This window comes from Neovison vison, chromosome 6 (assembly GCF_020171115.1).
Source record: "Neovison vison isolate M4711 chromosome 6, ASM_NN_V1, whole genome shotgun sequence".
Classification (NCBI taxonomy): Eukaryota; Metazoa; Chordata; class Mammalia; order Carnivora; family Mustelidae; genus Neogale; species Neogale vison.
In genome coordinates this window covers 216,789,045-216,811,612 of record NC_058096.1, presented here as the reverse complement: position 1 = coordinate 216,811,612, position 22,568 = coordinate 216,789,045, and the positions used below count along the sequence as shown (strand labels likewise).

General features: G+C 55.9%; 2 protein-coding genes across 3 annotated transcripts; one reads left to right on the top strand and one right to left on the bottom strand.

Moving 5' to 3' along the window:
• The first annotated feature begins 8,086 nt into the window (after positions 1-8,086).
• On the top strand, positions 8,087-14,485 carry ATG4D (autophagy related 4D cysteine peptidase). Its single transcript, XM_044254217.1, has 10 exons — positions 8,087-8,579; positions 9,130-9,213; positions 9,291-9,464; positions 9,755-10,031; positions 10,105-10,169; positions 11,900-12,030; positions 12,967-13,045; positions 13,116-13,192; positions 13,277-13,396; positions 13,928-14,485. Exons 1-10 carry the CDS (start codon positions 8,348-8,350, stop codon positions 14,108-14,110), a joined length of 1,422 nt encoding a protein of 473 aa, XP_044110152.1. The 5' UTR covers positions 8,087-8,347; the 3' UTR covers positions 14,111-14,485.
• Positions 14,126-22,546, bottom strand: KRI1 (KRI1 homolog). 2 transcript variants are annotated; one of them, XM_044254216.1, is made up of 19 exons: positions 22,441-22,546; positions 22,253-22,326; positions 21,379-21,484; positions 20,939-21,050; positions 20,627-20,681; positions 20,499-20,548; positions 20,107-20,203; positions 19,952-20,029; positions 19,554-19,687; positions 19,119-19,245; positions 18,916-19,011; positions 18,657-18,827; positions 17,633-17,708; positions 17,453-17,538; positions 17,234-17,360; positions 17,019-17,149; positions 16,061-16,125; positions 15,871-15,969; positions 14,126-15,050 (listed from the first exon to the last, which is right to left on the bottom strand). In XM_044254216.1, the coding sequence occupies exons 1-19, from the start codon at positions 22,532-22,534 to the stop codon at positions 14,711-14,713; spliced, it is 2,118 nt and encodes a 705-aa protein (XP_044110151.1). In that variant the 5' UTR covers positions 22,535-22,546; the 3' UTR covers positions 14,126-14,710. The 2 variants fall into 2 exon arrangements, with proteins under 2 accessions (XP_044110151.1, XP_044110150.1); XM_044254215.1 differs by having other exon boundaries at positions 20,499-20,545; positions 22,441-22,540.
• Positions 22,547-22,568: the final 22 nt, after the last annotated feature.

Sequence of the window (22,568 nt, the reverse complement as noted above, 5' to 3'; positions counted from 1 at the left end):
TACAGCCGTTCGGGTGGGTTTGTACTGGGAGCTGGTTGTCCCATCGTTTTGCATTTCCCTGGAGGCTGCTGCTTGTTGACAATCTTTCCTGTTGCTTCTTTGGCCTCTGTGTATCGTTTATGAAGAATCTGTTCAAAGCTCTTGCCGGTGTTTTTATTGGGTGGCTTTCCACGTTTTCAGTGCGTGGTGGGGCACCTGGGTGGCTCAGTCCGTTACCCTGCTCGGCGGGGAGTCTGCCTCTCCCCTTCCTCTGCCTGCTGCTCTCCCTGCTTGTGCTCTCTTGCTCTCTGTCAAATAAATAAAATATTTAAAAATAACAAATAAAATTTTTAAAAAGAGTCTGGTGACTCTGATGATTAACCCTGGGGATAATAGATAATAGTTGATCCCCTGCTGTATGACCTCTATATCTGAAGGGGGATAAATGAGTGTGCCTACCTTGGAGGGTAGTGCTGAGTGTTAAGTACTTAAGATAGGTCAAGTCAGGGGCACCTGGGTAGCTCAGTTGGTTAAGCGACCGACTCTTGGTTTCCACTCAGGTCACGATTGCAGGGTCATGAAATTGAGCCCCGAGGTGGGCTCCACGCTCAGCTGGAAGTTGGCTTGAGATTCTCTCTCTCTCCCTCTGCCTCTCCCCCACCTCTTGTGCGCGCTGCCTCTCTCTCTCAAATAAATAAATAAATAAGAAAAAAGACAGGTATGGGGTGCCTGGGTGCTCAGTGGGTTAAGCCTCTGCCTTTGGCTCAGGTCATGATCTCAGGGTCCTGGAATTGAGCCCCACATCGGGCTCTCTGCTCAGCAGGGAGCCTGCTTCCTCCTCTCTCTCTTGCCTACTTGTGATCTCTGTCTGTCAAATAAATAAATAAAATCTTTTAAAAAAGAAAAAAGAAAAAAAGACAGATAAAGCCAGTAGGGAACTGATCTGGAGCCCTAGAGAAATCAGCTGTGGAGACTCAGAAACAGCTGGGAGCGGGCGTTGAGGATGGTTCAGTGCTACAATCATTTAGTCATTCAACAAACAGCCATTGTGTGTTAGCTGTGTTCCAGCACAAGAGGCATAAGGGAATGGAGATGTCTGGTTTCTCCTGTCATCGCTAGCTTTAGGTGCCAGCGTGTTGTAAGGGATGATGGATGTTCTTGAGAGAATACTGGAATCAGGAGGGTCATAGCTCTTGTCTATGGGGCTTTCACTCTTACAGGGGCCTGAGGATTCATGAGCGATGACACAGTGCATCAGGAGTTATCACAGCTGTGGTCAGGGGGAGACCGAGAACAGATAAAGGGCCCTAGCCCGGGGCACCTGGGTGGCTCAGTCAGTTAAGTGTCTGCCTTCTGTTCTGGTCATGGTCTCAGGGTCCTGGGATTGAGCCCCACATCAGGCTCCCTGCTCAGCAGGTTCCCTGCTCAGCGGGAAGTCGGCTTGTTCCTTTCCCTCTGTCCCTCCCCACCCACCTCCCCCCTCCCAGCTCTTGTGCTCACTCTCTCTCTCTCTCCCTCTCCCTCCTTCTCAAATAAGTAAATAAAATCTTTGAAAAAAATAAAATAAATAAAGGGCCCTAGCCCCATGGAGGTCAGGACAGGCCTCAGGGCAGATGATGGGCAAGCTGAGGCCTGAAGGGGCGGAGGCATCAACAGGTGATACTAGTTTCCCACGCTCCTGTAATAAACTACAACAAAGGGGTGGCTCGAAGCAGAAATGGATCCTCTCACAGTCCTGGGAGCTAGAAGTCTACAGTCAAGATGTCAGCAGGGTCACGCTCTCTCTGAAGGCGCCAGGGGAGAAGAGAGACTGCTTCCCTGCCTCTTTCCTAGCATCTGGCAGTAACTGGCATCTTTGTTTGATGGGTGACTAATCCCAGACTCTGCCTGCATTTCCCTGGCCTTCTTCCTGGTGTCTGTGTCTGTCTGTCTGTCTTCTCTGCTTACAGGGACACCGGTCCCTAGCCTTCTTGGATCCAGGGTCCACCCAAATCCAACATGACCTCAGGTTTCTGGGGTTAGGACTTCACCATATCTTTCTGGGAGACACAATATAGCCCCAAGGCAGGCTGTCCTGGGACAATACTGGGATTTGGGATCTGAAGTTGGCAGCAGACAAGTGTGGGGCACGCTTGGAATTGCTCAAGGGGGGGCAAGGGAGGTGGGGGGCCTCCTTGGGGTGGGGGTGGCTGGCCACTGGTTTGCTTAAGAGGATGGGCCATTGCAGGAGGGGGAGGAGGGGGAGAGGAAGGGAAGAAGGAGTAGAAAGAAGAGGGTTAGCCCAGATGGAGATACAGAGCGGGCCCTGAACAGCTCCCGGGGGCCAACTGGGATTCAGGCAGAGGTTGTCCAGGGAAGGAGGGACCCAGGGGACCAAGCGCATCTGGGATGTCATGTGTCTGGACGTGTGCTGTGGTTATATTTCCTGCACTGTCCAATCCAGGAGCTGCTGGCCACACGGGGCTGGGGAGCACCTGAAATGTGGCCAGTCCAAATTGAGACGTGCTATGGGTGTGAAACACACACAAAGCAGCTTTTGCAGACGGTGCCAAAAAAGGTAAAATAGTTTGATAATCATTTTTTATACTTAGTACATGCTGAAATGATAATATTTTGTATATGGAGTTAAATAAAAAGTACTGTTAAATATAATTTTCGGGGCGCCTTGGTGGCTCAGTTGGTTAAGTATTTGCCTTCAGCTCCAGTCGTGATCCTGGGGTTCTGGGATCAAGCCCTGTGTCAGGCCCTTGCTGAAGGGAAGCCTGCTTCTCCCTGCCTGCTGCTCCCCCTGCTTGTGCTCACTCGCTCTATCAAATAAATAAACAAAATCTTTTAAAAAACAAATAAACAAACACTTAATTTTACCTAAACAAACCTGGTTTAGTGGGTGGAGCACACAACTCTCGACCTCGGGTTGTGAGTTGAAGCCCCACATTGATTGTATAGGTTACTTAAAATAAAGGGGGCGCCTGGTTGGCTCAGTGGGTTAAAGCCTCTGCCTTTGGCTCTGGTCCTGATCTCAGGGTTCTGGGACTGAGACCCATATAGGGCTCTCTGCTCAGTGGGGAACCTGCTCCCCCACCCCGCCTCTCTGCCTACTTGTGATCTCTGTCTGTCAAATAAATAAATAAAATTTTTAAAAATAAATAAAATCAAAAATAATTTTATCTGCTTTTTAAACTTTAAAAAAAAAAGATTTTATTCATTTATTTGAGAGAGAGAGCACATGAGCAGGGGGAGAGGGAGAAGGAGAAGCAGACTCCCCGCTGAGCAGGGAGCCCAATGTGGGGCTCAATCCCAGGACCCTGGGATCATGACCCAAGTTGAAAGCAGACACTTAACTGACTGAGCCACCCAGGCGCCCCTAAATTTATTTTTTATTGAGATATAATCAACATGTAACTTTGTATTAGTTTCAAGTGTGCAACATGATTTGATATTTGTATATATTGCTTAATGATTGGCACATTAAGTTTACTTAATATCCTTTACCTCACATAGTTACAAACTGTTTTTCTTATGAGAACTTTTTTTTAATATATAAGATTTTATTTATTTATTTGAGAGAACGCGAGCCAGAGAGCATGAGCAGGGGCAGAGGCAGAGGGAGAGGGAAAAGCAGGCTCCCCGATGAGCAGGGAGCCAGATGTGGGACTTGACCCTAGAACCTGGGATCACAACCTGAGCAGAAAGCAGAGGCTTAACCATCTGAGCCACCCAAGCACCCCAGATTTTACTTATTTTTTTATTTTTTAAATTTTTAAAAAATATTTTATTTATTTATTTGACAGAAATCACAAGTAGGCAGAGAGGCAGGCAGAGGGGGCGGGGAAGCAGGCTCCCTGCTGAGCAGAGAGCCTGATGTGGGGCTTGATCCCAGGACCCTGAGATCATGACCTGAGCTGAAGGCAGAGGCTTAACCCACGGAGCCACCCAGGTGCCCCTATTTTTTTTTTTTAAATAAACTCTACACCCAACCAGGGTCTCAAACTCACAACCGTAAGATCAAGAGCTGCACTTTCCACTGAGTGAGCCAGGCACCCCTAAGATATTTTAATTTTATTTTATTTATTTTAAAGTTGTATTTATTTAAGTTACAGCTACACCCAGTGTGGGGCTTGAACTCATGACCACGAGATCAGGAATCCCAAGCTCCACCTGCTGAGCCCGTCAGGTGCCCCATGTCTGGCCTTGTTTGGGTTCCACCCGTGAGAGCCTGCACAGTATTTGCGTTTCTCTGTCTGACTTAATTCACTCAGCATAAATGCCCTCAAGGTCTACCCACATTGTTGCGAATGGTAGGATTTCCTTCCTTTTTTTTTTTTAAATTTTATTTATTTATTTGACAGAGAGAGAGAGAGCGAGCAAGAGCATAGGCAGAGTGAGTAGCAGGTAGTGGGAGAGGCAGAGGGAGAAGCAGCCTCCCCACTGAGCAGGGAGCCCGACGCAGGGCTCGATCCCAGGACCCCAGGAACATGACCTGAGCTGAAGTCAGACGCTTAACGACCGAGCCACCCAGGCATCCCGGATTTCCTACCTTTTTTTAAGGCTGAGTAATAGTCCACTATGTGGATAGACACCACGTGTTCCTCCTCTAGCTACTAGCGGACAGTTTGAGGGTTCCCCGGGGGCTGACTGTTGTAGACGATGCTGCACGAACACGGGACAGCAGGCATCTCTAGGAAATCCTGTCTCCATTTCCTTCGGGGAAATACGCAGACCTGGGATTGCTGAATCCGATGGTAGCTCTCTTTTTAATTTTTGGAGGATCCTCAGTACTGTTTCCCACAGTGGCCGCACCAGCATACACTCCCATTAATGGTGCCCCAGGGATCCCTTTCCTATGTTACTACACTTATCATCTTTTTCATAGTAGCCATCCTGACGGGTGTGAGTCGACATCTCCTAGTGCTTTTGATTTGCCTTTTCCTGGTGACTGATGACATTACGCACCCTTTCATGCAGCTCTTGGCTAGTTGTATGTCTTCTTTGGAAAACTGTCTATTTTTTTTAAAGATTTTATTTATTTATTTGACAGAGAGAAATCACAAGTAGATGGAGAGGCAGGCAGAGAGAGAGAGAGAGAAGCAGGCTCCCTGCTGAGCAGAGAGCCCAATGCGGGACTCGATCCCAGGACCCTGAGATCATGATCTGAGCCGAAGGCAGCAGCCCAACCCACTGAGCCACCCTGGCGTCCCAGGTTATTTCACCTGTTGGATGGATTAGAGGCGTCAGAGGAGGCAGCCGGCTGCTAGTGATGGGGGCCAGACTGGCAGGGGAGTGGTGATAACAACGCCAAACTTGGGCGCCCGGGTGGCTCAGTGGGTTAAGTCGCTGCCTTGGGCTCAGGTCATGATCTCAGGGTCCTGGGATCGAGTCCCGCATTGGGCTCTCTGCTCAGCAGGGAGCCTGCTTCCTCCTCTCTCTCTCTCTCTCTCTCTCTCTGCCTGCCTCTCTACCTACTTGTGATTTCTCTCTGTCAAATAAATAAATAAAAAATCTTAAAAAAAAAATGCCAAACTTTGGGGAACCCATTAAGCGTCTGCCTTGGGCTCTGGTCACGATCACAGGGTCCTGGGATCAAGCCCCACGTGTGGCTCCCTGCGATGGTAGGTCTGCTTGTCTTCCTCTCCCTCTGCCCCTCTCCCCCCAAACATGCACATGCTCTCTCGGTCTCTCTAATAAATACATAAAATAAAATCTAAAGAAAAAAGCCATGTCAGGAGCAGAAACAATTCACATTGAAGTTGTGGCTGGTGTGAGCCTGGCCCTGTTCTTTGTGTTCTGCATATTCCTTTCATCCTTCTCCCAAACCCTAGGAATTAGGCACTGTTATTAAGCCCATTTGGCAGATGAGGAAACTGAGGTCTAGGGAGGCAGGGTCATCTGTCCAAGAGGTCTGACTGCCGTGTCTGCCTCAGTGATGATGACTATTGTGCTGCTTCAGGAGTATGAGGACAGCTGGGGACAGACAGACTCTGGTAAAGGGGTGGGGGAGGGGCAAGGGAATGGGAGGAAAAGCCAGTGGGGATGAAATGCAGGATCAGAGGGATCCTGAGGGACAGAGGATCAGGTAGGGGCACACCAAACCTGGGGAGCCTGGGGGACATTCCAAGGGGGACAGAGATGGAGGCTGGACCCCGGGCTGGGGCCAGAGACCCCGTGGTACTCATTGGGAAGGGGGAATAAAGGGCAAGGAATCCAGGTTCCCTCCGTATCTCCTGGGGAACCAGCTTGACCATAGAGGGGGTGGTCAGCCACCAGACCAAACAGAAGGGGGTCACCTATGGACCCCACAAACCATCTGCTCCTTGCAAAAAGTTCTTCTTTCCATTCCATATGTTATTTGTTGCACTTACTGCATTGTTGAGCACCTACTGTGTACATGTAGGCCATGGGCTGAGCGTTGAGAAGCAAGCAGTTACCAAGATGGACAGAGTCCCTGGGCCTCGTGGTGTGGTAGGGACAGAGGTAATAAATATTTTATTTGTAAATATATAGGATTGGTGCTCTGATCAATGTTTGTATCCCCCCCAAAATGCATATATTGAAACCCTAACCCCCAATGTGAGGGTATGAGGAGATGGGGCTTCTGGGAGATGATTAGGTATTAGATGGGGTTAATGCCAAGAGGAAGAAGACAGGAGCTCTCTTTCTCTCTCTCTCTCTCTCTCTGCCTCCCTCAGTCAGCATACAGCAGAGAAAGGGCATGTGAGGACATAACCAGGAGTAGGGCCCTCACGAAGATCTCGGCCATCCTGGCACCCTGATCTTAGGTTTCCGCCCTCCAGGATCATGAGAAAGAAATGTTCATTGTTTCAGCCACCCAGTGCACAGTATTTACAGAGCAGCCTGAACTGACTCAATCAGGTTGTGGTAACTGTTCTGGGGCCGGGGGAGGGGGTGGGGGGAAGCGAGGAAGTCAGGGAAGAGGAAAGGAGTCCAAAGGTGGGAGTGGGGTGGATTTTGAGCACTGTCAGCCTGCGGGGATGACATTTGAATAATTTCCTGATGGAGGTCCAGGAGGAGGCAGCCATGCAGCGATCTCAAAGATGGGAGGGCTCGGCGGGCAGGGGGAACTGTCTGAGCAAAGGTCCTGGGGTGGGATTGCACATGTTGGGTTTGAGAAAGGAGGCAGGTGTGGCTGAAGGGAGGTGCAGTGAGGAGAAAGCGGAGGGAAAGTCAGGGAAGTGACTGTCTTTTTGCAGCCTCTGTACATCCCACAGCCTCATCCTTCAGCTCGCTGAGGACAGTGCCCTCAGGGTGGCCACTAGAGGCCACCCTCTCTGCCATTCAGAGGGTCAAAACACTATCATCCACCTCTGAGGTTTTGCTTGGTTTCCTCTGACTGCCTCAAAATGCCATGCTAAGGCGCTTCACACAGATGAGCTCAGCTCCTCCTACTAACATTCCTGAGTCACATGCATTGAAAAATTTTACAGCTCTATTGAGTTATAACTGACATACAATAAATCACACACATTTCACGTGTAGGATCTGATGAGTTTCCACATCTTGTAACCCAAAGTTATATTCTAAGCCCCTTTTGTCCCTCCCTCTAGCCTCTCCCCACCCCACCCCCAGACACCCCGAAACTGATCTGCTTCCTGTTCCTAGAGATGAGGCTCCATTTTCTGGAGTTTTAGGTACAGGGGACCAGAGAGTCTACTCTCGTCCTTTTTATCTGGCTTCTTTTCCTCCGCAGAATTATCACGAAGATTCCTGTGTGGTTTTATTTGAGCCCTTTTTGCTACTGAGGGAACTGAGGCTCAGAGTGGTGTGGCTTGGGGGTGTGAGGAGGGGGAGGTGTCGCTCAGGTTTGGCCCTAGAGCGACGCGGGTCCCGGGGGCGCAGGCCACCGAGGGGCGCCCCGGCGGATGGGCCGCGGGCAGGTGCACACAGGCACGGAGCCGCCCCAGGGCCGGCCTTTCCCAGCTCGCCGTCGGGGGCGGGGCCGGGGCGGGGCCGGGGCGGGGCCTCGCGGCTCTGGGTCCTCCGATAAGGGCCTGCAGGGGGGCTCGGGCGCGCCTGGGCGCTGCGATAGGGCGGCGGGGCGTGCTCGCGGGGCGCCGCGGGGAGGCGCCGCGGCCGAAGGTCCCGGCGCCGCCACCCGGAACCGGGGCCAGCGACCCAGGCTGGGGCCGGGCCGGGCGGGGCGGGGCGTCCGGCGGTGTCGCGCCCGCCTGGCTCCCGGGGCCAGGGCCGCTAAAATGGCGGCGGCGGCGGTGACAGCGTCCCGCGCCGGACGCGGGGGCCCGGTGGCCGCGTCGGGGGCCGACTAGCGCCTTCCCGGGCGCCGCGGCCCGGCCCCCTGGGCGCTCGCTCGCGGCCCCCACCCGGGCCCTCGGTCCGCCCTCCCCGTGCGCCCATGAACTCCGTGTCGCCGGCCGCCGCGCAGTACCGGAGCGGGAGCCCGGAGGACGCGCGCCGCCCCGAGGGCCGCAGGCCGCGGGGCCCCCGGGTTCCGGACCCCAACGGCCTGAGGCCCTCTGGAGCCAGCGGCCCCGCTCTTGGCTCGCCCGCGGCCGCCCCTGGGGAGCCGGACGAAGTGGACAAGTTTAAGGCGAAGTTCCTGACGGCCTGGAACAACGTCAAGTACGGTGAGGAGGGGGCGGGCCCGGGGCTTGGTTTCTGAGACAGGAGCTGGCCGAGGGTTCCTGCAGGCCGGGGGCTTAGAGGCCGGTGGGCGTCGAGGGGTGGCCGACCCTGGCCCTGCCGAGTATTCTACCACTTACTCTCCTCCTGTGAGTCACCTGTGGGTCCCCCGCCCTGCCCCGGGCAGACCTGCCGCAAGTCCAAAAGGGAATGTGTTTTCAAGTCTATGCCATTCCCGTGTGACCTTGGGCAAGGTTTTTTCCTCTACTGCGCCTTCATTTTCCCCCTCTGTAAAACGAATACAAGAAGCTAACTGCTTTATTCATCCTGAATTGATGGCAGACACTTATGTGGTGGTTACCAGGGTCCCTGCCTCCGTCGGAGGGGAATATGGCATGGCTTGCCCCATGCCAGCCCTGAGCTGGGACCTGGAAGACCGTGAGGTGGGGTGAGGGAGGGGGGTGGATGGAAGCATGACTGCCGTCATACCTGTCACGTTACATGTCTGTCAAGCCAGTGCTTCATCTGGCTGGCTGCTGCCCCACGTCTCCTCAGGTTGGGCAGTCAAAAGCCGGACCAGCTTTAGCAAGATCTCCAGCGTCCACCTCTGCGGCCGCCGCTACCGCTTCGAGGGCGAGGGTGAGCTGGGGACCCCAGGCCAGGCTCGAGGGAGACCTGGTGCCCCAGGTGGCCGCTGACAAGCCTGCGTCTTGTAGGTGACATCCAGCGTTTCCAGCGGGACTTCGTGTCCCGCCTGTGGCTCACGTACCGCCGGGACTTCCCGCCCCTCGCTGGAGGCTGCCTGACCTCGGACTGCGGCTGGGGCTGCATGCTGCGCAGTGGGCAGATGATGCTGGCCCAGGGCCTGCTGCTGCATTTCCTGCCCAGAGGTGAGCGCCGGAAGGGAGGGCGCCCGGCAGTGTCGGGCCAGGCACACAGGGCAGCAGGGTCAGAACTGTTTGTAGACTAAGCTTAAAGGTTTGTGAGATGGTGTGCCGAGTCGGTTTCTGTGTGGCGCGAGAGTTGATACAATAAGGTTCTGGATTGCGAAAATTGATGGTAAAGCTGTGGCGGCAGGAGCATTAGAATTGCACAGAAAGCATGAGTAAATGGGAACGGTGTCCGCCCCCCCACACCCGCCCCCCCAGCACCCTTTGATTCTGTACTCCATCCCCACCAGACTGGACCTGGGCTGAGGGCTCAAGCCCGGGACCCTCTGAGCCATCAGGGCTGGCCTCTCCCAACCGTTACCGTGGGCCTGCACGCTGGGTGCCCCCGCGCTGGGCCCAGGGCACCCCCGAGCTGGAGCAGGAGCGGCGGCACCGGCAGATTGTGTCCTGGTTCGCCGACCACCCCCGGGCCCCCTTTGGCCTGCACCGGCTGGTGGAGCTTGGGCAGAGCTCAGGCAAGAAGGCGGGGGACTGGTATGGGCCGTCTCTGGTGGCACACATACTCAGGTGAGGGCCGTTGCAGGGGACGGGGAACCACTGGGTTCCGACAGGCACTCAGGCCTTCCCTGTCACCCGCCAGGAAGGCTGTGGAGAGCTGCTCGGAGGTCACCCGCCTGGTGGTGTATGTTTCTCAGGACTGCACAGGTAAGAGACTGGAAACCAAGGTCCCAGAGTTGTCACCCAGAGCCGGTCACTACCTACCTTCCTGGGGCAGAGGAAGCCTGGGAAAGGATTTGAGACCCACACAGGGGAGGTGGGAGGTGCTTAGGATCCCCCACGGCCTCTGGAACCAGGATAGGAAACATTAGGGGCTTCTTGGCAAGTGGAGAAGATATAAGGGCTTCCCTCTCTCGTGTCCAATTTACTCTTACTCTGTAAACAATTGTAACACATACAAAAGTCTGCTCTCTGTCACAAGGGATTGTAGTGAGGATTGAGTCAATAATACAAGTTAAACTCTTAGAGCAGGGCTTGTCACACAGTGAGTGTTAGCTAAATGTTATTATTATTATTGTTTCCCCACTCTCTTCCAAATCAGTTTTTTGGTTTGTTTGTTTGTTTTTAAGATTTTATTTGTTAGGGTGCCTGGGTGGCTCAATGGGTTAAGCCTCTGCCTTTGGCTCAGGTCATGATCTCAGGGTCCTGGGATCGAGCCCCGCATCGGGCTTTCTGCTAAGAGGGAGCCTGCTTCCCCCCTCTCTCTGCCTACTTGTGATCTTTCTCTGTCAAATAAGTAAAATCTTCAAAAAAAAAAAAAAAGATTTTGTTTATTTGATAGAGAAAGAGAGAGAGTACAAGCAGGGGGAGTGGCAGGCAGAGGGAAAGGCAGAAGCAGAACTTCCTGCTGAGCAGGGAGCCCAACTTGGGACTCAATCCCAGGACTCTGGGATCATGACCTGAGCCAAAGGCAGAGGCTTAACCGACTGAGCCACCCAGGGGCCCCTCCTCCAAATCAGTTTGGACAGGGTCTTCATTAATAGGAGCCTTAATGGTGTCAGAGAATCTACAAAACCTATAAATCTTTATATAAAATTAAAGACATTTAGACATGTAGACAATATTTGATTTTCACAGATGACCAGTTTCTTAGTCTATTTGGGCTGCTATACCAAAAATGCCACAGACAGGATAGCTTATAAATAATAGGAACTTATTTCTCATTGTTCTGGGGGCTGGGAAGTCCCAGATCAAGGCACCAGCAGATTCGGTGTCTGGTGGGGACCCACTTCCTAGTTCATTTTGCTGCCTTCTCACATGATGGAAGGGGCAGGTAGCTCTCTGGGGTCCTTTTTATACAGGCACTAATTCCACTCATGAGGATTGTATCTTCATGACCCAGTCCCCTCCCAAAGGCCCCACCTCTTAATACCATCACTTTGGGGATTAAGATTTCAGCATCTGAGTGTTGGGGGGACATAAGCATTCAGGCCATAGCAGCCCTGTTTCCAGAAGGGGTTGAATCCCCTTTTCTGGAGGCCTGGAGGGGGCTTACTTAGCAGTGAGGGAAGAGGTACCCAGAGCTCCCATTTCCATATTGGCAAAGTCACTCGCTGAGTAAGTAAATACTAACCAGGCCCTGGAACTGGGGAGGTGCTCTGGGCTGCGGGGAAGGCTCTCTGCCTCCCCCTGGTTTTATGTTCTTAGGGCCTCAGTTATCCTCTCTGTAAAATGGAGATGTCCACACCTGCCACGAGGCCCTGGATTCATGGGGGGTGGGGTGGGGGGAGGAGATTGGGTGGGTGGGGCACCCGAAAGACCTCTTTCTCTGCTGATGACAGGAGTGGCACCCTGCGAGATGGCACAGGCATGGGGAGGGCCACTCTCCAAGGCCTGAAGGGTGGGTAGGAACATGACCTGCTGCATCGTCTTCCCAGTGTACAAGGCAGATGTGGCACGCCTGGTGGCCAGGCCGGACCCCACGGCTGAATGGAAGTCCGTGGTCATCTTGGTGCCGGTGCGGCTGGGAGGCGAGACTCTCAACCCCGTGTATGTGCCCTGCGTGAAGGTGGGTGCCGTCAAGTTCCACTAAGTTCCACTAAGCCTCCCCTGGGAACCATGCCAGCTTCTGTAGCTTGGGTGAGGTGTTTCTGCTGCCTTCATCTGTCCATCTGTTTGTTCAGTAGTCGGGGAGCACCCCCCAGTACGTGCCAAACACCGTCCCAGTGGCTGGGCTTCAGAGGGGAAGAGGCAAACGTTCGTGCCCTCTGGGATTAGACATTCTACTGGAGGACGGACAGACAGTGGGGGCCTGAAACCAAACTGACAGCTGTGGCATTATGCCTTAGATGCTAGAGGAATTAAAACTAACACTGGGAAGGGTAGAGGGGGGTGGCTGCAGCCTAGGAAATCCCCTCTCCAGCCAAGGCAGATGAGGAGCCAGGGCGCTCCAGGCAAAAGGGATGGCAAAGCTGGAAAAACCCTGGGTTGTTTTCACTCAGAATAAAAGGCCAAAGTTCTCCCTACAGCCTGCAAGGCTTTGTACCATGCCCCTGCCCATGCCTTGACCTCGTCTGCCCCCACTCTCCTTCCCACTTCTCTCTGCCCCCACCACACGAACCTCCTCACCTTTCTCAGAATACACTGGCCTCAGGGCCTTTGTACTCACTGTTTCAGCTGTTTGGAGTGCTCTTTCCCCAGAGATGCACTCCTAACTCCCTCTTACCTCCTTTGGATCTTTGCTGCAATCTCACCTCAATGAGGCTTTTCTGACTCCCTTACTTAAAACTGCAAAGCCCTTTTCCCTTCTTTATTCTTCTCCCAGTGTTATTGCCTACAGACACGTGGCAAAACTTGTCTTATTCCACGTTCATCTCCTACACTGGAGTATCAGCTCCTCAAGAGGAGGCTGGGTTTGCACACATTGGGGGTTTGCCAAGTGCTTCTCTAGGGCCTGACAGCACCTGCCCAGAGTGTACTCCTCTGCCCACTTTTCTCCCTGCAGGAGCTCCTGCGTTCTGAGCTGTGCCTGGGCATCATGGGGGGCAAGCCACGGCATTCACTGTACTTCATCGGCTACCAGGGTAAGCCCACCCCATTGCACCCCCCACACCTCCCCCTTCCTCAGCCCCCCTCATGCCTCCACCCCTGCAGACGACTTCCTGCTGTACCTGGACCCCCACTACTGCCAGCCCACTGTGGATGTCACTCAGGCTGACTTCCCCCTGGAGGTGAGCCGGGTGGGATCCCCAGGGTGGGGCTGGGGAAGGTGGAGGGGGCTGTGGCCCTGAGCTTCCCTCCTTTGTACGCCCCAGTCCTTCCACTGCACCTCACCCCGAAAGATGGCCTTCGCCAAGATGGACCCGAGCTGTACGGTGGGGTTCTATGCTGGAGACCAGAAGGAGTTTGAGACACTCTGCTCAGAGCTGACCAGGGTGAGCCAGGAGTGGTGGAGGGCGGAGGGCAAGGGGCAGTGAGCGGGGAGAAGAGGAACAGAGAGACCTCGAGTCCTGCAGACCTGGGGAATCAAGATGGTTATCCTGCCCACAAGCTACAAAAGACCAGCTAGGACTGATTGGACCAAAACAAGGGCAGGAGATGAAAAGTTGCAGACATTATTGCTTGAAGGACAGCTGCATCCATGAGCTCAACCAGTAGAACTGTCCCATCAGGGCTTTACCCTTAAGAGTGGCAAGGGGCACCCACCCCCCTGTTCAGTGGAAAGGGAGCCCTGCTTTCCCAGAGTTACAGCAAAAATCCTAGGGCCGCCGCTCATTGGTCACTCTGGATCACGTGCCTATCCTGGTGGTCGGGGAACAGGAGGCACTTATTGGCTGGCCTGGGTCACTGCCCTGGAGGGATGAGTCGAGCTCAGGAAGCACCTGGTAAATGCACCCGTTAAGATAATTACACCTATAGAACAGATATGGTTTGGGGCTCAACCACACTCTCCCTCCTCCCGCCAGGTCCTCAGCTCCTCCTCAGCCACCGAGCGCTACCCCATGTTCACGCTGGCTGAGGGCCATGCTCAGGACCACAGCCTGGACGACCTCTGCTCCCAGCTCTCTCAGCCAACACTGCGGCTCCCTCGCACAGGGCGGCTCCTCAAGGCCAAACGCCCGAGCTCGGAGGACTTCGTGTTTTTATAACGGGTGGGGTCGGGGGAGATGAGCACTATTTATTTTTTTATTTATGTCATGCTGGGTGTGGGAGCTTGAAACCTGGAGGTGATGGGTCTTCCCCTTCTCACCCCCTTGACAAGTGCAGCTGAGACCAGTCCAGGAAACCTCGGAACTGGGGGCCCTCCAGGCAGGGGCAGTCGGCCTGCCTCTGGCCAGCTGGGCCCTCCGCCCAGGGCAGGGAGGGAGGGCTCCCAGACACCCACTCAGGGCCTGACTCTAGTACTGTAGTTTGCACTGGACCACCCGTGCCCCTTGCTGGTCCCAAAGCCCCTACCCTGCTGAGGTCTAGGGGTGGGGGGGGGAACTGTGGCCACTGGGGGCTAATAAAGCCGTTTAACTTGACTGTGGCTGTGGCTGGCCCAGCATTTGAGGGACGGGGTCTGAGGTGTGTGTCAAGGGGAGATGGCGGGGGAAGCTTGTTAGCTAGGCCTCGGCTTCCAAATCTGTGAGATCGCAAGACTTCTCTGCCCACGGGCCGACACATGGTCCACACAGTCTGTGAGGGTGATGCATCCAGGAGCTGACTGGAAGGGAGGGACCCCAGGGCCTCTGGCTGCTTACTGGAGCTCAAGGGCCGCTCCTGGGACCCTGGGGCTTTCTCCGTTGCCGGCCCAGCTGGCGGAAGTGCAGCCGTTTGGGGTTGAGCCCAAAGGCCTGCAGTCTCTGGCGGCTAAACTCCCGCCCCCCGAGTGTCACAGTGGGGCCCAGGAGACGCGCCTTCTTGCTCCTCCTCCGCCTCTGGGGGACTGGCTTCTGCGTGTGTGACATGGGGCCTGCTTCTTCCTGTGCTGGGGGGCTCCCGGGCTGGGCCTGCTTCCCGCTAGCCCCATCAGGTGCCAGCAGCTGTCCCTGCGGGCCGTCTTTGTCTCTTTGTGGCTTTCCTGTGGCTTCTGAAAGTGTCTCCATCCTGAGAAGAAAAGTGGGGGCTCAGCCCAAGCTGGTCACGATTAGGCCAATTCCTGAGTACACATCCCCCATTTTATAGATGAGGAAAGGAGAGGCTCACAGAGGCAAGGCGCCAAATCAGGGGCCTCTCTGGGGTTCAAACCCAAGTCTGACACCAAAACTGGGCCTTTCCTCTTGAACTCCAAGACTCGATGGTACTGCTGATCACTGTGGCATTTTGAGCCTGGGCCTGTATTAAGCTGTTCATGGAAAGCAGCTTCAAATCAGCTCTGGGAGGTTCTATCAGCCCTGCTTTATAGATCAGGAAATAATGGGCAGAATAATAATAACTACTAATACCCTTACGGTATTTCCTATGTTCTAGGCACTTTACATGAATGAATTCACTTAATCCTCAAAAACCCAACAAGAAACGAGCCATCTTTACTCCCTACCTGCATTTTTTTTTTTTTAGTCAGAGAGGGGGGGAGAGAGCGAGCACAGGCAGACAAAATGGCAGGCAGAGGCAGAGGGAGAAGCAGGCTCCCTGCCGAGCAAGGAGCCCGATGTGGGACTCGATCCCAGGATGCCGGGATCATGACCTGAGCCGAAGGCAGCTGCTTAACCAACTGAGCCACCCAGGCGTCCCTCCTTACCTGCATTTTTAAAATAAGGAAACAGGCCCAGAAAGGGCAAAGGCCTTGCCCAAGGCCACACAGCTGTGACTGGCCAGAATCTGAACCCAGGGATCGAGAAAGGAAGCCCCATTCCCGGGGCCACACAACAAATGGCTGACAGAGCGCGCGCGGCAAGCCCAGGCCCAGCAGGCAAGGGATACTCACTCCTCTGGGCAAAGTGACTTGAAGATCTGCCTCTTTTTCCATAAGTTCTGGGCCTTCTGGCTGTACGCCCGCTTGTCCTGCAGTTCCTCCTGCTCTGACCTGTGCCGTCAGCAGACATGCCTGACATGCCTCTGGGAGGTGCCCCCACCTGCTAGGCCCTCCCCTGGCCCACCTGGCCCGGCCCTGTCACCTGTACATGCAGGTTTTCTTCAGGGAGCACCACCGGTTCAGCTCCTTGTCATCAGCAGCGAGGATCTGCACAGGAAGGGAGCATAGGGGCCCGCGTGTGAGCCCCGGGTTGGGGGTGGGGGGGCCCAGGTCACTCGCTCTCAGCTTTGGCCACCTCACTAGTCAAAGGCAGGTCATGCTACTCCCACTCAGCAGGGACCATAGCAGGAGAGGACTGATTGCTGTGGGGGCCACTGGAAGGTTTTGGCAGCAGGGATCAAATGGGGAAACTGAGGCTCGGCCAGGAGATCATTGCCTGAGTCACGTGATCGGGAAGTGGCTGATTTCAGATTCCAGTTTGGGCCCGGGGTGCCTGCGCCTCACTCGGGCACCGTGGTCCCAGTAACCTCAGGACAGGCAGGGGCTCCTCGCCGATGACCGCGTGTGCCAATGACAGGTGAGGCCTCACCACAGAAACTACCGACGCTGCCAGGAAGACAGCAAGCGCAGCAGTCCTGAGCTGCATAAATGTGGGCTTGGCTGGCCGTGACGGGTGAGGCCCCCACAGCCCCCACGGCTAAGGGGCCAGCGGCGCTGCAAGAGTCACACACACACACCTCGGCTCCATAGCCAGGGTTGGGGGGGCTGTTATTAGCCCATTTTACAGTCAGGGAAACGGAGGCACAGCATTCTAGGTCATAGTTGGTGAGTGGCCACAGCCGGATTTGAACCCGGGCATCTGTTTCCAGAGCCCACCCAGTCCTAACGGCCACCCAACCACCGATATTTGGTAAGAGATTTCAAAGTAATATTTATAGCGTGTCCTGTGGGCCTCAGAGGCCAGCCAAGGCAGGTCATGTTATCTGTATGGGTGTCTTCCACAGAAGGAACGCGGGTCGCAGCATCTGCTGGCTGCACATGCCCCCTTGCCCGCAAGGCACACCCCCACCCTCCCCAGCAGCACCACTGTGGGGTCCCACCTCCTCGGTGCTCAGCCCAAAGTCGCAGGGAACCACGGTGCGGTACTTAAAGCGACAGGGCAGGTCGTCAATGATGTCCTCGTAATCCAGCCGGTAATACTCCTCCAGGTACTCCTCGAATGTCTGGTCGCCTGCGCAGGGAGGGAGCCAGGCTGCTGGGGTGTGCCGGGCCCTGCGGAGCCCCTGCCCGCCCCCACCCCCAGCCCGGGCCTCACCAGGCTCAAACACTGGCTTCTCCTGCCCCACGGCTGCAGCGAAGGGGGACTTCCGCTTCTTCTTGCCCGTCTGGGGGGCCTCACGCGGCTTCTTCCGCGGCTGGCTGGGGTCGTAGTCCGCATCCATCTGCAGAGATGCAAAGGTCAGGCCAGCCCTCACTCGCGGGGGGTGGGTGGGCTCACCCCTCGGGGTCCCCCCGCTCTGCCCATGGCACCTACATTAAAGTCGGGGTCCTCACAGTGCAGCTCCTGGTCCCAAGCTCCAGCGTGCTCAGTCCCAGCCCATGTGTCCCAGTTCCAGTCATCTGGTCCCAGAGGACACAGAGGTAGGGGGTCAGCGCGGAACTCTGGACTTCAGACACAGCAGCTCCCCCAGGCTGGTGCCCCCGGTGACCTCACCTTCAAGCCCTTCCTCCTCCTCAAACTGCGGCTTCTCCTGCTCCACGGTGCCATAGTACTCGTCCCCAAAACATCTCTGCAGGGTCAGGGCCAGGAGGCTCAGCAAGGCCCACTCCCCCAGACCACCTCACTCTCACACCTTACATGGCTCCCGGCATCCCCCAGACCTCACTGCTGACGTGAGAGGAGCCCGGTGTGTCCAGGCCCCTCTGTGCCCCAGTACCCGCCCCTGCTGCTCCACAGAGTCGTGGTTCTTCCCCTCCAACAGGCCTTTGCCCCCACAGTACCCCCTGCCTGGTGCACCCCTCCCTCCTTGGCTGCCAAGCTGTGGCTCAGGCCTCAGCTGCCCGCCCTGACCCGCTCACCGCCACGCCCGACAGTCAACTGGGGACTCGACTCAGACCCTACCTCCGCCTGAAAGTCCCCGCCACCACTCTGATCGCTGGGGGTTGTAACTGTACAGTTAAGAGCCTGCCATCAGACCCGGAGCTCTGGGAGGGCAGGGGCCACTCCGTGACCTGGTGCTCCGTGACCACGAGGCTGACTGTGTCATTTATTAAGCACCTACTGTATGCCCATTTCTGGTCTGCAACTCACTGCATTCTCACAAGCACCCCAAGAGACAGAAACGATCTCCATTTCACTGAGAAACTAAAGCCTATGCAGCCTTGGTCTCCTCCCCTCACCTCCAGGCTCGGTCAGGGGTCTCTTTGGGGCTCCCAGGGTTCCCACTGCTCTCCCCATACAGCCCTATCGCCTGTTTCTGTGGCCTGATACTATGTCCCTTCAAACCCTACAAGTTTCAAGGAAACACAACTACTCCCTGTCCCTTGAGCGTTACCAATTTTTATGCATGTTTCTCCCAAGCTATCCTGAGGTAGACAGTATGGCTGAACCCACTTTACAGACAAGGACACATGCACAGAGACATCAAGGCACTTCTCTGAGGCCACACAGCCTGGAAACACGCATGGACTGCACGGCCTTGTCCCAGGCAGCACTGGGTGGGGTCCAGGGGTCGCACCTGCATGAGCTGGTCATGGCGGGCGGGGTCAAAGTCATCCTCGAGGTCCCGCTCCTCAAACCCCAGGGTTTCGTTGCCTGTGACCTGCCGCAGCCTCTCCAGCTTGGCCAGAATCTCTTTCCTTTTCAGGTTCTTCAGCTGCTTGAGCTCTTCCTGCTTCTTTGCTTTCTCCTGAGGGTGGCAGGCCAGGGGAGAGTGGGAGCGAGGGCTCCCCCTGCACAGTGGGCCGCCCTCCCCCGCCTGGCACCCCCACACTCACCCTCCTCTTCCGCTCCCGCGTCTCCTCTCTCTTCTCCTTCCTGCGCTCATCCTTGCGGCGCACGGAGGACGCAATGCTTCGAGGGTAGGTCTTGACCTGTGGGCAGCACGGGAGCCCAGAAGGGCCACAGGGATGATTCTGGGCTCTCCCGGCCTGGGCCCCCAAAGCCCGGGTCCTCCCCAGCCCCAGCCCTAGCCCCGCACCAAGGCCGAGTCCGGCTCCTCGAAGCGGAAGTTGTACTTGTGCTCAAAGTCCTCCTGCTTCTTCAGAAACAGCTCCCCCTCGTCTGAGGAATCGTCCACGGCTAGCTGGACAGGGAGGCTTGGGCCCCTGAGGGACAAAAATGAGGCAGGGCAATGAGCTGGGGGGTCAGCTGAGCCCCCATACCCCTGTGTACTCCCATATTAATGCATGGAATCTGCACAAGAGCCCTACTTTTGGGGCACCCCCATTTGACAGATAGGGAAACTGAGGCGCAGAGTCCAGGGACAGGGCCACGTAGCCCCAGAGCCCACATGCCGCAGCTCTTCCTCACAGGACAGTAACTCTGCCACCATCTGTGTGAAGAAGTAAACATCTGGTGCCCTTTGCCTTTGGGCTAGCAGGGCTCCAGGCTCCTGGGCGACACAGCTGCTCACCCTTCCTCCTCTTCTGCCTCCTCTTCCTCTTCCTCGTCTTCCTCCTCCTCGTAGCGTTTATTGAGGATATAATCCCGCAGGAACCGCTCTCCTTCATCCAGCTCTGGGTTGCTCCAATATTCCTTGAGGTGGGTCTGGGGGGAAGGGGGGAGGGGACAGGACCCAGGTCAGGGACTTGTGGGCAGGGAAGGAGGGTGGGCTCGGCTCCATGTGGACTTAAGTAACTAAAACTTCACAGCCTGTCTGTAAAGAAGGGGGGACAATCGCCATCTTACAGAAGTAGAAACTGGAGCCCAGAGTGGGGCACACCTCAGTCTTCACATGATGGGCTCTTGGCTACTCCCTCAAGGACTGGTTTCCAGAAAAAGCCTGGGGACGGACCAGACAGGAGAACTCACCAGTTCCTTCAGGGTGTCAGGGTTGTCAATCTCCTTCTGCCCCTTCAGCCACTCCACATAGTCCGCATCCTCCTGGGCCTGAGGGGATGCCAGCTCTGAGGGCCTGGGGACCCCTGCCTGCCGCCAAGCCCCAGCCAGCCAGGCCCAGCTCCCACCTTCTCCTCTTTGGTTTGAGCACGTTTCTGTAGCAACCCGGAGCCACCTTCCCCGGCACTGTCCTCATCGTCGCTGTCCTCCACGAATGCCCGGAAGCTGCCCATGCAAGAGAAAACGCCTCAGGAGACAGAGCCCTGCCCACAGGCCCGAGATGAACCCTGTTTACTAAGCCCTGGGCTCCCCTCAACAAGCTCAGAGCAGCACTGTGACACAGAGGGTATCGTCAACCCCATTTAACAGACGGGGAAACTGAGGCACAGAAAGACTAAGTGACGTGCCCAAGGGCACACAGCCATGAAGTAACAGGGCTGGATTTGAACCCAGGCTGGGCCTGTCCAATCCCAGAGCCTCGAGTCCGATCCATCTGGCCATTGAGCAGGCCCAGGCTCACCTTTCCTTGAGCTGTTTCTGTTCCTCCACGTAACTCTGCGACGAGATCTGCTGCAGAGAGAGCGACAGTGGGCCTCGGGCCCAGCCCCAGGCCCCTCAGCCCCCAGCCAGGCCCTCCACCCCACCTACCGGGAATCTCTGGTCGGAGCTCTCTGCGTCTGAATTTTCCTCGTCGACATATTTGCTGGGCAAGGACAAACAAGGTCTTCAACGTAGACTCCCCACGGCCCGTCGGTCCCCCGGGGTGGGGAGCTCTTACGAGCAGCCATTGGGGGGCAGGACGGTGCAGGTGGATCACGGACCCTCCCGTTCTCTGAGAGCCCCTCAATCCTGGGGAGTCACCACCGGCTTCTTCCCACCTCTTCCAAGACCCCCATGCGTCAGCCTGCCCTGGGAAGGCTCGGGGGAGGGATGGGAAGGGAAGTCAGGATCTCTCCTCACCCTTCTTTCTCCAAGATAACCTTCCTTTCATAGTCCTTCAGGTACATAGGACGCATCTTCTTTTGCTTCTTTTCAGCTTCCTCAGCCTCCTCGCTCTCCGAGGACGATACCGCTGGGTGGCCAGAAGACACCTGCCATCACCTACAACCCTCTTCCTTCCCCAGGCGGAGAATTCCCACAGGGCGGGGCTGGGGTCCAACCACGATTTCAAATGTCACACTTAAAACCACTCGGTAGTAGCTGGCTGTGCTCACTCAGTAACTCGTGCTTTGACCAGGGCTGAGCACACAGTCATTATTAACGAATAATAATGTAAAACACTCCGCTAAGCACTTACGGCATAGAATGGAGAACGTACACAGTATGACGGTTCATTAAATAGTCACACAAACCAGTAAGGCAACGAGGAACCTGGGCCCTAGGGAGGAGCAGCCCCAGACCTGTTTTCTGATAGAAGGTGGCATCCTTCTGATAAATGCGGGGGTCCTTCTTCTTCAACAATGAGAGAGTTGTGTAAAAGTCACGCTCTTGCTGGGGGTCAAATTCCTAAGGCATGAGAAGGATCAGGGCTAGACTTCAGAAGGGAGATGGATGAGGGCCCTTGTGGAGGCTGGGGGCACTAAGTAATAAGGGCAGGTGGGCTGAGAGGGTGTGGAAATTAGGGTGGAGCCCGGAGTAAGAAGTGATCCAGCTGGATAGAGGCAGGTTGGGGGCTGGAGGGTGAGTAAGAGGGGCAGTGGGAAGATGTGAAACAGGTGGCGGAGAAAGAGGGGCCCTCAATGGGGGTGGACTGGGACAGGCCACACAGAGGTACAGGATCTGAGCTAGAGTAATGGGTAAGGGGAGGATACTTCCTGGGGACAAAGGACTGAGGTGGGGGCCGGTGAGCAGAGAGGACATAGGTGGGACAGCAAGCAGGGGCTGGGCGGCACAGTGAGGCCCCCAAAAGACCAGGCCTGATGTGAGAAGCTGAGTACCCCATGTGGCAGAAGGATGCCTCACTTCAGGGGCTGAGTCGGACCCTGACAAATGGTTAAACTCTTGGGAATGAAAGAGGGGACACGGCGGTCGCACCTCACACATCGGGATGGGGAGGTGGATGGTGGGCGGAGAGGGGAGGTAGGAGGGCATGCCACCCCCTGGGGATGGAGAGCCCGCTGTGTGTCCTTCAAGGGATTAGGAAAAGGAGGATGGAAACTCCCGTAGGGTGAAATAGGGTTGTGGGTTAGCCGCCCTCTGTGTATCAGGTTTGGGAAGCGGTGGGGGGGACTTGGATGCTTCCCGAACGTACGGCACCGGGGTGAGAAAGCTCACCACGCGCTCGTCGCTAGAGTCAGACTCGGAGCTGGAGTCGCCGCCGCTGTCCCGGTCCCCGTAGCGATCTTTAACTGCGGGGCACAGACGGGAACCCCCCCCAGATCAGCGTGGAGGACCAGACAAGCTCCCACTTCCCGACGCCCCGACACGCGCCGGCGCCCCGCGCGCATGCGCCCCGCACTCACGCCGCTGCAGCTCCTCGCGCTCCCGGTAGCGGCCGTACCGCGCGGCAAACGCCGCGTTGACCCGCAGAGGCGACGACCCTCGCGGTTCCGGCATGGCGGCTCTGCGGCCCACTGCGCATGCGTGCAGC

Coding starts and splice junctions, on each gene's coding strand:
- ATG4D (XM_044254217.1), top strand. CDS start 8,348: ATGAACTCCGTGTCGCCGGCCGCCGCGCAGTACCGGAGCGGGAGCCCG. Junction 8,580..9,129: donor CTGGAACAACGTCAAGTACG/GTGAGGAGGGGG, acceptor ACGTCTCCTCAG/GTTGGGCAGTCAAAAGCCGG. Junction 13,046..13,115: donor GTACTTCATCGGCTACCAGG/GTAAGCCCACCC, acceptor CCACCCCTGCAG/ACGACTTCCTGCTGTACCTG.
- KRI1 (XM_044254216.1), bottom strand. CDS start 22,534: ATGCCGGAACCGCGAGGGTCGTCGCCTCTGCGGGTCAACGCGGCGTTT. Junction 22,327..22,440: donor GCGCGAGGAGCTGCAGCGGC/GTGAGTGCGGGG, acceptor TGTGCCCCGCAG/TTAAAGATCGCTACGGGGAC. Junction 17,709..18,656: donor GCCATGACCAGCTCATGCAG/GTGCGACCCCTG, acceptor CTGACCCTGCAG/AGATGTTTTGGGGACGAGTA.